At 39.8% G+C, this 11,573-nt stretch overlaps 1 protein-coding gene across 1 annotated transcript; it reads right to left on the bottom strand.

Moving 5' to 3' along the window:
* Positions 1 to 1,756: 1,756 nt before the first annotated feature.
* LOC307004402 (uncharacterized protein) lies at positions 1,757 to 3,889 on the bottom strand. Its single transcript, XM_079623552.1, has 7 exons — positions 3,841 to 3,889; positions 3,664 to 3,755; positions 3,232 to 3,346; positions 3,045 to 3,149; positions 2,722 to 2,899; positions 2,329 to 2,496; positions 1,757 to 2,247 (listed from the first exon to the last, which is right to left on the bottom strand). Exons 1-5 carry the CDS (start codon positions 3,851 to 3,853, stop codon positions 2,760 to 2,762), a joined length of 465 nt encoding a protein of 154 aa, XP_079479678.1. The 5' UTR covers positions 3,854 to 3,889; the 3' UTR covers positions 1,757 to 2,247; positions 2,329 to 2,496; positions 2,722 to 2,759.
* Between the last annotated feature and the right edge of the window lie 7,684 nt (positions 3,890 to 11,573).

The following is an 11,573-nucleotide window of genomic DNA, read 5'->3' as shown; positions in this document are numbered from 1 at the left end:
ATTTTTGAGAGAATATTATTTATGCGTGGTTATTCAAAAAACTCAAACTTAAATTGTCTGATATAAGACCACAAACGACCAACTTCACATATTCCCACAATACTTTTGACTAATAGAAGTTGTCGGCTAGAGTTTTTACTTCAAAATTATCTGAAAATCATCCGGGCTAATCGTTCACATTAAACAATAGATTGATTTAAATTGTGATTTTAAAAACACTTTTTGTTTGGAAAGGCAATATGCAGGTGGGCGTGAATGATCCAACAAGGTCATGAATAATGTCCTCATTCACACCTGAGAGAAGACAAGACCTGCTAATGCTGCATACTAATGAGCATTTCATTCAGGTGTCACTGAGCCACAAGAAAGAATGCAAAGACAACACACACACACACATATATACATATACATACATACACACACACACATATAACTACAGAATTGGTTCAGAGTTGGAAACATCTTGAAAAAAAGTGTATTTTTCCACAAACTGTGTATGCTTGCAAATTGTATAATATCCAAGGTAAACATTTCTAGTAATTGTGCAGTTAATTCTCATTCGTATTTTCATAAAGTTTTGGATGTAGGCTATCTTCTCCCCAAATTTGTCACTAATAAAACACAAAAATAATTTAAAGAGAAGGCTTATATTGACCTTTTAAGATTTTGTTTGCACCTTGTAAATTAGGTTTTGATGTGGCAGTAAAAACTTTATAATCTATCCAAAACGAAATGTTGTCTTTCATATTTCGTCTGTAACATATCGTCTTTTATAATATATATTAGGGCATAAATGATCATTTGCAGTTTAATATGTTGCTTATACAAAGACATTTTATTTCAACGTATTCAGTCGATTTTTACTCATCTCAGTAGGCAATATAGATAGTTTGCTAAAAGCGATATTCATTCACACAGACACGCGCGAGCTGTAGTAGCTAAACAACAACATGCATCTGTGCCGTTCATATATCATATGGAACCGATCCAACCGATATAGATATTATACCGCAAAGTGATGATGTCACTGATCATTACATGGTAACCTGCATACTACGTACGGCTGAAATGTGTCATGTCGCGCCGCGCCGCGTTATCGACCAGGCAGAACAATCCTTCCAACCACTATAGATAGATTCTTGAATAGCTTACCTGATCTATCTCAGCTCCTCTGTGAACCCAAACAAACAGATGAACTAGAGGAAATGACTAGCAGTATGAGCACCATTTTCTCTAGTACATTAGAAATTGTTGCACCAATTAGATTAAAAAAGGTTAGAGAGGAAACTAAAGCACCATGGTACAACAGTGCTACGCATGTTATCAAGAGAGAAATTTGTAACTCGTAAATGGAAACAAACTAATTTAGAGGTCTTTAGAATCGCGTGGAAAGACAGTATGTCAGACAGCAACATAGTGTCTTCCCAGATCCGACCCACATCTGGTAAACGTGGATTCCACCTGGGCCGGATCAGGGCCGACACTATGTTGCTGTCTGGGATGTCACGTTATAAAAAGGCTCTAAAAGCAGCCAGGGCTGAGCATCTCCGCAAACTAATAGAAAATAACCAAAATAATCCAAGCTCAATCAATCAATCAATCAATCCACATTTATTTATGTAACACATTTAAAAACACATGTCGGCCAAAATGCTTTACACACAAGGACACATTCATACAATCTAGGATTATAAAACCAAATATAAGACAAATAAAAACAATTCACAAAATGAAGTGCAGTCTAATGCAATTTGTGTGTGAATATCCCAGTTTGTTTTGAGTATTGTATATATTTTTGGAGTACATTTTATTTTATTTGGACAAGTACAATAAGTGCCTTGAGTAACTGTAAAGTGTCAAAATATGCATACTGAATGAAAACTGTATTACTGAATCTTTTAAGTGTAGACAGCTCCATTGATCTTAATCATCAAAATTGTTTTTTCGTGTGGAATTTATAAGGTTATTGTTCAAAGACACCCCGGTCAGTTCCCAGACAAATCATGATAGTGCCTTAAGGAAAATCATGTTCATCATCTGAGCTGTTGTCGCTTTCTGAGAGCCCTTCCTCTTGCAAGTCATCTTCCTGTTCAAGCTTCTCTTCTTCAGACATCAAATCTTGTTGGCTGAAAATTTTCACATAGCCTGCCTTTACCAACTGCATTAAATGCCCAAGTTCATAATGTTTCTTTCAAACGATGCAGAGGAGACCTTTGCATGCGGTGTCAGACAGTGTTGGAAAAAGAGCTGAAAAACAAAAGGATACATTAAGAAAAAAATACAATGCTATTTACACAAGCGCAAATAAATGTTTAAGATCTTTCTTACATTTTGAACTTATCTCATTAATCAGTGCTTCGAATTTGGACATCTTTTGTGTCAGGACTGTCCAGTGCTGTTTCATCTCCTTACAAATTAGACCTCTCTCTTCCTGAAGGCGTCTCACTGCCATCACCTTGTCAAACACCTTCCTCTTGGTGAGAAATGGAGCCAAATCTGAAATAAGGTTAACAAAAGAGTCATTATATACAGTGCCTGCTCATAAAAACAACGACATAAACTTGTCTTACAGAATAGGGCTATTCAATTTTGTTCCTGGTCAAGGTCTTCAGGATTGCTTGATTATTACAGGCAGATGTGTTTGATTAGGGTTGGAACTGAACTCTGCTGGTTGTGGCTCTCTGGGAACATAACTGAATTGCCCTGTTATATAGAACATACCAGTACTGCAAGGGATTTGCCAAGGCCAAGCAACAGTCTCAGCTGTAAAGAAAGTTTTCGACTGAGCCAAGCTGCTGGGATGGATCCGCTATGCTGTTGTATTCTTCCACTGCAGCAGCAAGCTTCTTCTTCTCCTCACTCCCTCTGAGACGCAAAGAATGGCGTCGCTGGTTGCTATCTGAATTAATAAAAATAAAATAAAAAATGTATTAGGCATTACAGCACTTTTTTAGCTACAAAGAAATAAATGCATATACAATGTGACATTTAATGACATAATAGTTAAAAAATAACATGGTAAATTCCCAATGTTTGTGTTTGACCTGTTTGACTGTACAGACGCTGTGTACGCCTTATGATGCTGACTGTTAGTCCCTCTATTTCTTCTGGCAACCTTCTCGCATCACCACTCCCGTGTCGGTCATTTTCTACACAAGAAAATGCATAAAAGCAGCTTTATGTATTACCTGCCAATAATAAGAATAATAACAAAGCAAATCAAAACAATACCTTTTGCCCATTGCTGTACATCTGAAACCCACTGATGAACAGTATCATCATGAAGTGATAGCTCTGTCTTCAATGCCTCCAAGGTGTGTTGCTGCACTTGAAGAGCCTTCTGAGTCTACAAAATACAAAGTCAACTTGAAAAGTCCTGCAATTCATTTACAGGCGCAGTAAACAATTTCTAAGAAACACTGGATAAAATTAACTCAAACAAACACACCCCTCCCTTGATTGCTCTTTTTCCAGTGATATTTCCCCTCTTTTGTAATGTCTCCCTCCCTCTTTCTCTCACTCTCTTCTCCCCCATCATGAGTGGACACGGCCCCTACTACTGATTGACTTTGATTTACTTTTTACACCTTTAATTTAGATAGGAATAAACGAGTAAAACCTACAAATCCCAACTGCAATATGTGACTGAGAAGAAAGTTATACCTTTGTATATCTGTTAACTAGAGCTTGTTCCAAATTGAGAACCTTCCGCTTATTCCAGGACATGGATTGTGTTGTAATCATGTCTGTTCTGCCTATAACATAAATATAAGAAAATGTAATGAGAGGTATGTATATAACAAAAGTCATTCTGTATTAATCATACCTAATTCAACAAACCTGATTTTGACATGTATTTGCTTGTAACAGCAATTCTAGATAGGAAGCTGTTCACTGTTCCTCACCAATAGTTGACCCAGCTCCTTCCTGGTAGGCCCCACTGTACTTGACCTAACAGGTTTTTAAATCCGACAAAATCAATGCATTTAAAATTTGTGCATTTCTTCTTATTATTACATGCTTAAAACGCATGGCAATATACCTCGCATTTCCAAGAGTGTGCTTTGGCATGCATCACAGACAGAAAAGGATGCATGTCCAGTAAAGACTGCAGCTCAGGGCACTGTTTAGACACGTTGGAGATATGGGAAGTATTTGCAGGCTTCATCTGAACAGAAAAATGTAATGCTCCCTTGTGACATGTCTGCAAGTTTTTTCTGAAGAAAGAGGGGGTAAGCAAAAATTTCCCCTCGAAACATGTTTAACCCTCTGGGGTCTAAGGTGTTTTTGGGGTCCTTGAGATGTTTTGACATGCCCTGATATTTGTATTTTTTCAGTTGCTTATAAACATATTAATGGCAAAGGTGTAATTACACTCTATTTAGCACGAACATGGCTATCATAATATGTGAGCAACATGTATGTACATGTTTGCATTTTTGAGAGAATATTATTTATGCGTGGTTATTCAAAAAACTCAAACTTAAATTTTCTGATATAAGACCACAAACGACCAACTTCACATATTCCCACAATACTTTTGACTAATGGATGTTGTCGGCTAGAGTATTTACTTCAAAATTATCTGAAAATCATCCGGGCTAATCGTTCACATTAAACAATAGATTGATTTAAATTTTGTAAGACACTTTTGTTTGGAAAGGCAATATGCAGGTTGGGCGTGAATGATCCAACAAGGTCATGAATAATGTCCTAATTCACACCTGAGGAGACAAAGACCTGCTAATGCTGCATACTAATGAGCATTTCATAGGTGTCACTGAGCCACAAGAAAGAATGCAAAGACAACACACACACATATACACACACACACACATATATATATATATACTTACACACACACATATATATATATATATATATATATATATATATATATTACTACAGAATTGGTTCAGAGTTGGAAACATCTTGAAGGGGTGGTTGATTGCGATTTCACTTTTTTCATTTTAAATAGTGTGTAATGTTGCTGTTGGTGCATGAACAGTATCTGCAAAGTTGCTGCGCTGAAAGTTCAACGTAAGCAGATATATTGTCTTTTAAAAATCAGGAAGTTTAATGCCTACAAAAACGACTCGAATGGGACTACAACGAGATACTTCCCGGGTTTTATACGTAGCTAACCCATACATTTACATCAACCCTCCCTCCGGAATATGCAAAAAATGGGGCGTGGCCATATTTCTGCGGCGTTGTGGAAGAGGAAGAATTATAGTGGAGAGCTGTAGCCATGCCGTCGAAAGTGTGTTATTTTCACCCAGTTGTCATGTCTTCGGTGTTCGGGCTTCCTATGGACGCTGTAGTTCGTCAACAATGGCTACAATTTCTGTTTTATTATGTTCCTGAAAATTACAGTCGTAATTTAGCTCTCTGTGCTGCGCATTTTACGGAAGACAGCTTCCAGAATCTCCACGAATTCAATGCCGGATTAAACAAGAAACTGTTTCTAAAACATGAAGCAGTTCCAACTTTAAACCCAGAGGCAGTCGTTGTTGGGCCACAACCTGTAGACTTAATAATTTTAAATGTTTGCATGTATAATTTCAGATTCATTCAGTTTGATCAAGGACGTAAACAAATGCCAATGCTCGCGTTAGCCACTTATTATGCTATTTCGTGTGTCTATGACAAACGCGTACAAACATTTTGAACCTGCAATTTGTAATTATGTACTAATTTTGTAAATGTATTTTCCATGTATACTTTATGAAGTAATGAACGTAAACCAATGCCAAAGCTGTTTGTTTATAGTAGCCAGTTAGTTCGATGCTATTTTGTGTGTAAGACAAGCGTGTATAAAGTTAAAAAAATATATATATGTAATCGCAACAGCAAACTTCAGCTGCGGTATTACTCAGTCATTTATTCAGTTATATTAAATGTTTAATCAGGAGAAACCCGTATCTCAAAAGCTAACAAGTGTCAGCAGTGGCATTTTCAAGTAACAGCGTATCGAAATTATTATATAATAATAGTAGAATAGAATAATAATAATAATAAAATGTACCATTCAGAAACGTTTTGTAAGAGCCGTGTTTGGAGAGGTTCAGCTTGACTCTCTTCATTGCCGCTTTCTGGGTCTGATTCTGGCTCAAACTGTACGGCAGTATTCAAACCATTATTTACATTTGACCAGAGCACATGCAACTTTCGCCCGTAAAGGTGATGGGCGTGAAGTTTCCGGACAACATGCACTGCGCAGTTTAGCCAATTACAACACACCGGCCCAACTAACCAATCTGAGCCCATGCCTGTTTCTGAGGGAGTGGTTTCATAGAATCAGGAAGTCAACCGGTCGTTCAAATGACAGAGGAGAAATCAGCTTACAATAAAGGTGAAATTTATGAAAAATAAGGCTTAAAAAAAAAAAAAAAAAAACGAAGACATGTTATATTGCACCCCATAAATACAATCATGCAAAGAAAAAAAGCAGTAAACCACCCCTTTGAGAAAAGTGTATTTTTCCACAAACTGTGTATGCTTGCAAATTGTATAATATCCAAGGTAAACATTTCTAGTAATTGTGCAGTTAATTCTCATTCGTATTTTCATAAAGTTTTGGATGTAGGCTATCCTCTCCCCAAATTTGTCACTAATAAAACACAAAAATAATTTAAAGAGAAAACTTATATTGACCTTTTAAGATTTTGTTTGCACCTTGTAAATTAGGTTTTGATGTGGCAGTAAAAACTTTATAATCTATCCAAAACTAAATGTTGTCTTTCATATTTCGTCTGTAACATATCGTCTTTTATAATATATATTAGGGCATAAATGTTAATTTGCAGTTTAATATGTTGCTTATACAAAGACATTTTATTTCAATGTATTCAGTCGATTTTTACTCATCTCAGTAGGCAATATAGATAGTTTGCTAAAAGCTAAATTCATTCACACAGACGCGCGCGAGCTGTAGTAAACAACAGCATGTGCCATTCCTTCATTCAAACACAGAAACGCTATTAAAATTTAAACAGTCTTTTGCGGTTTACAGACACCATTTCGTATCGCGATTAGAACAAAGCACTTACTGATCTGCAGCTGGATCCGTTGTTAGGATACTCCAGCACTTTTGAGGTAAAATTTCCAGGATTATCATGATATTATTATTCCTCACAGCAAGTGTGTTTTCCAGCTGTTGTGGGCGTTGACTGGTTTGCATGTGTTGCTTCAGTTTGAATAGCGCGCGCTCTCGATGGGCGTGTCACATTAGCAGAGTAATGAGCTGCCAGAACGATAATGAGAACGGCTGATCTCTCTCTCTTTTTATATAGATTACATAAACAGAGAATATTTTTTTTAGTTTTGAATTAGATAATTTAAAACTACACACTTAAATGATTATAGAGATATATATCTCATGTCTGAGTGAATAGTATTCGCTGAGTTTTGTTTAAGTTTAGAGACGTGCTTCAGAAAAAAAGTTCACGGAGACGGAGAGGCAGAAAGCACTCCCTGTTTACTTTCTTTATTTTACAAAAGCACAATGTTTTTTTTCGATTGTAAGTGGACACATAAAAAAGTAGACATTTAACAGCTTATTTTTTTCATATTTCTTAAGTCTGTATGACCAAAACTGACGGAGTATTTTAGGTCTATTTTGCTGCTATGTAAAAAAAAAAAAAAAAAAAAAAAATGCGCCCGCGCGTTTGCCGACCTCAGAGGTTTAAGGCCATAAGGAGAATGCCATGGCGACAGACCGCAATCTCTAATCCCTCCTCATCCAGTTTGCTGCTTGATTTCTTGGCCAATTCTTTTGCTGCTGTCCATTGTGATGCACCACGCAATCCTCTTCCCGACACCTAGATCACATAAATGATAAACATTTTAAAAAAGCTCAAAAGAGATGCTAAATAGACCACTAAATGTGACAGGACTTACACATGATCAACAAAAAAAGATTCAATATTTACAGAACATTCACATTAGCTTTTGTAAGATGAGTTTACAGATTTCTCAAAAATTATTAATGCTTTGAACAAACAAATCCATCTCACCATGTATTGTACATATTGACTGAGTTAACTGTTATATTATGTTCTTCAAAAAAACTACACATTGACTGCTTCAATCCAAGCTAATTTTAAAACAATAAACACAAAATATCTGAAGTAGTCATAATGTAGAATGCACATAGCATGTTGTCAGAGGACATCATATTTTATCTTCTGGATCTGTTTAATTATTTTTCTAAGCAATACGTTTAGTTTAAGGAATGTGTGAAATTGTTTGAGAAAAGCTGTAAATTAAATTATCCAGTAATATCTGCTAACATAAATACAAATACTTACGTGATCATTGTTTTTGCAAACAAAGTGCACAAAGTCAGACACCTCCACATCACTTTGTATAAAAATATGGTCAAATAATCCCCTTTTCTCTGTGCTATCGAGGAACACATCAAAAACGTATATTAACACATCATTCAAAATTAAGAAAGTCACTTTATTTAAAAAAAAGAAAAGTACCTTTCTGTATTTTTAAACCGAATTGTGTTTTCGGTTTCCATCGACACATACAGCTAGCATGTCTGGAGTGCATGCTGGACAAGTGAAAAACTCCTAAACTTAATCTCCAAAGGGTTAAAAGGATAATCATAAAGGATAGTCGGTTTAACTTTAACATCAGTTAAGGCTAGTGTACATAGCTGAATTGAGAATCATATTGTATAAAATTTTCACTATATTCAATATCTTAGTAGTTAAATCTATTCATGAAAAGGTTTCTACTACCTTCAAAGAAAATATGAATTTTACTTGCCAGTGGTTAATGATAAAAAATAAAATAAAAAAAAAACTTACTCCACCAAAGAGAATTGTTTTCTCATCAAGCATTTTAACGAATGCTTGAAAAGACATCCCTGGTGATGCCATTTTCATCTCTTGAAATGAGAAAAGCACATCTGTTGTGAACAGCATACTTGCAGGGATGTTGCCAGGCCAGTAACCACTCCTCTGAAGTTCTGACGAAGACGTCTCTCGTGAATGTCCACACCAAGCACAGGACAAGTGAGGCATGCTAAGGTTGTAACGGCCTACAGGAGAAAAACAAGTTACATGGAATTATAAGACAATAAGGATATGGTAATAAATATTAGAAAAAATGTGATGCAAAAATCTTTCTTTCCATTCATAGTGATGAGGGTCAGTAGCATGACTACGTCAGACTTCATACTTCCGCTAATTTCATTTCGCTCCTGTAGTCAGTCTGAGATAGCAGCCCATCTTTCAGTTTTCCAGCGACCTTCGGACGGCCGGGCCAATCAACGAACAGAGGGTGTGTTGAGAGCCGTGACGTAGAGGCTAAGCACCGAGTTTTACATTGCAGGTTAGAGAAATCGAAAACTGAAACTTTTTTCTATGTTCACATATATGAAATCAACGTCCTGTTCTGTATCAGAAAGTCAAGGTCGAAGGTCGAGCTCGAACTGACTACCTTTTGACAGGCCAGTGTCTCCTTTCTTTTCCAGTCCTTAAATATTTCCATGTCATTGTCACGACACACACAAGAGAAAAGGTAAGGTCCAGGCGCAGTATTTATTTGAGGGGTAATCCGTACTCACAATCCAGTCCAGGCAAGGGTCAAAAACCAAATAGCAATCCAGAAACAAGAACACAGATAAGAACAGGCAGCAACAGGAACGGAAGTGTGGAGACAATATACAAGGACTCCGTGACAAACACTGAAACAGACAGGGTATATATACACACAAGTGCAAACAAGGTGACGAGAAACAGCTGAAGGAAATGAACAATCAGTGACAGACAGGATTATGGGAAATGTAGTGAAAATGCCTAGACACCGTGAAAACTGAGACCTCTAGTGTTAAACCCAGGGAACCACCAGACACTGTGACATAACCTCCCCTCTACGGAGCGGCTACCAGACGCTCCAAGACCACAAGAAACAAACAAAACAAGAGTCCAGGCGGGAGGTGGAAAGGTGGAAGATCAGGGGGTGGGATGGGGGGCCAGGTCCATGGAGGGGAACAGGAACAAGGGGGGACGGCTTAAGCGGCGGCCAGGGCGAAACAGACAGTCCATCGGGCGGCCAGGGCGAAGCAGACAGTCCATCGGGTGGCCAGGGCGGAGACGACCCCTCGGGCGGTCACGGCGGTGAAGACCCCTCGGGCGGCCACGGCGGAGACAACCAGGGTGAAGACAACCACTCGGGCGGCCATGGCGGAGACGACCAGGGTGAAGACGACCACTCGGGCGGCCATGGCGGAGACGACCAGGGTGAAGACGACCACTCGGGCGGCCATGGCGGTGAAGACCAAGGCGGAACAGGAACAGACCCTGGCTCAGGAACAATCACAGACACCACCGGCTCAGGAACTGGAACAGCAACAGACACCACCGGCTCAGGAACTGGAACAGCAACAGACACCACCGGCTCAGGAACTGGAACAGCAACAGACACCACCGGCTCAGGAACTGCAACAGACACCACCGGCTCAGGAACTGCAACAGACACCACCGGCTCAGGAACTGCAACAGACACCACCGGCTCAGGAACTGCAACAGACACCACCGGCTCAGGAACTGCAACAGACACCACCGGCTCAGGAACTGCAACAGACACCACCGGCTCAGGAACTGCAACAGACACCACCGGCTCAGGAACTGGAACAGCAACAGACACCACCGGCTCAGGAACTGCAACAGCAACAGACACCACCGGCTCAGGAACTGCAACAGCAACAGACACAACCGGCTCAGGAACTGCAACAGCAACAGACACCACCGGCTCAGGAACTGCAACAGCAACAGACACCACCGGCTCAGGAACTGCAACAGCAACAGACACAACCGGCTCAGGAACTGCAACAGCAACAGACACCACCGGCTCAGGAACTGCAACAGCAACAGACACCACCGGCTCAGGAACTGCAACAGCAACAGACACCACCGGCTCAGGAACTGCAACAGCAACAGACACAACCGGCTCAGGAACTGCAACAGCAACAGACACCACCGGCTCAGGAACTGCAACAGCAACAGACACAACCGGCTCAGGAACTGCAACAGCAACAGACACCACCGGCTCAGGAACTGCAACAGCAACAGACACCACCGGCTCAGGAACTGCAACAGCAACAGACACCACCGGCTCAGGAACTGGAACAGCAACAGACACCACCGGCTCAGGAACTGCAACAGCAACAGACACCACCGGCTCAGGAACTGCAACAGCAACAGACACCACCGGCTCAGGAACTGCAACAGCAACAGACACCACCGGCTCAGGAACTGCAACAGCAACAGACACAACCGGCTCAGGAACTGCAACAGCAACAGACACCACCGGCTCAGGAACTGCAACAGCAACAGACACCACTGGCTCAGGAACTGGAACAGACACCGGATTGGCAGGCGTGACGTGAAGCTCCTCTGGATCGGCAGACCTGCTGTGTCTCCTCCAAGCACGCAGTACTGCTACTGCATAAAAAAGGAAGACAGTAGGGGTGTAACGATACCTTCATTTCACGATTCGATATATATCACGATACTGAACTCACGACACGATATTATTGCGATACTCCCAAGACA

Source organism: Phoxinus phoxinus (genome assembly GCF_949152265.1).
Source record: "Phoxinus phoxinus genome assembly, chromosome: 9".
NCBI lineage: Eukaryota > Metazoa > Chordata > Actinopteri > Cypriniformes > Leuciscidae > Phoxinus > Phoxinus phoxinus.
This window is presented reverse-complemented; position numbering and strand designations above follow the sequence as displayed.

What these genes read in the sequence shown, in the direction of transcription:
- LOC307004402 (XM_079623552.1), bottom strand. An exon ending in TGTACAGCAATGGGCAAAAG is followed by an intron (nt 3,150 to 3,231) that starts GTATTGTTTTGA and finishes TTTCTTGTGTAG; the next exon opens with AAAATGACCGACACGGGAGT. An exon ending in GCGTCTGTACAGTCAAACAG is followed by an intron (nt 2,900 to 3,044) that starts GTCAAACACAAA and finishes TTATTAATTCAG; the next exon opens with ATAGCAACCAGCGACGCCAT.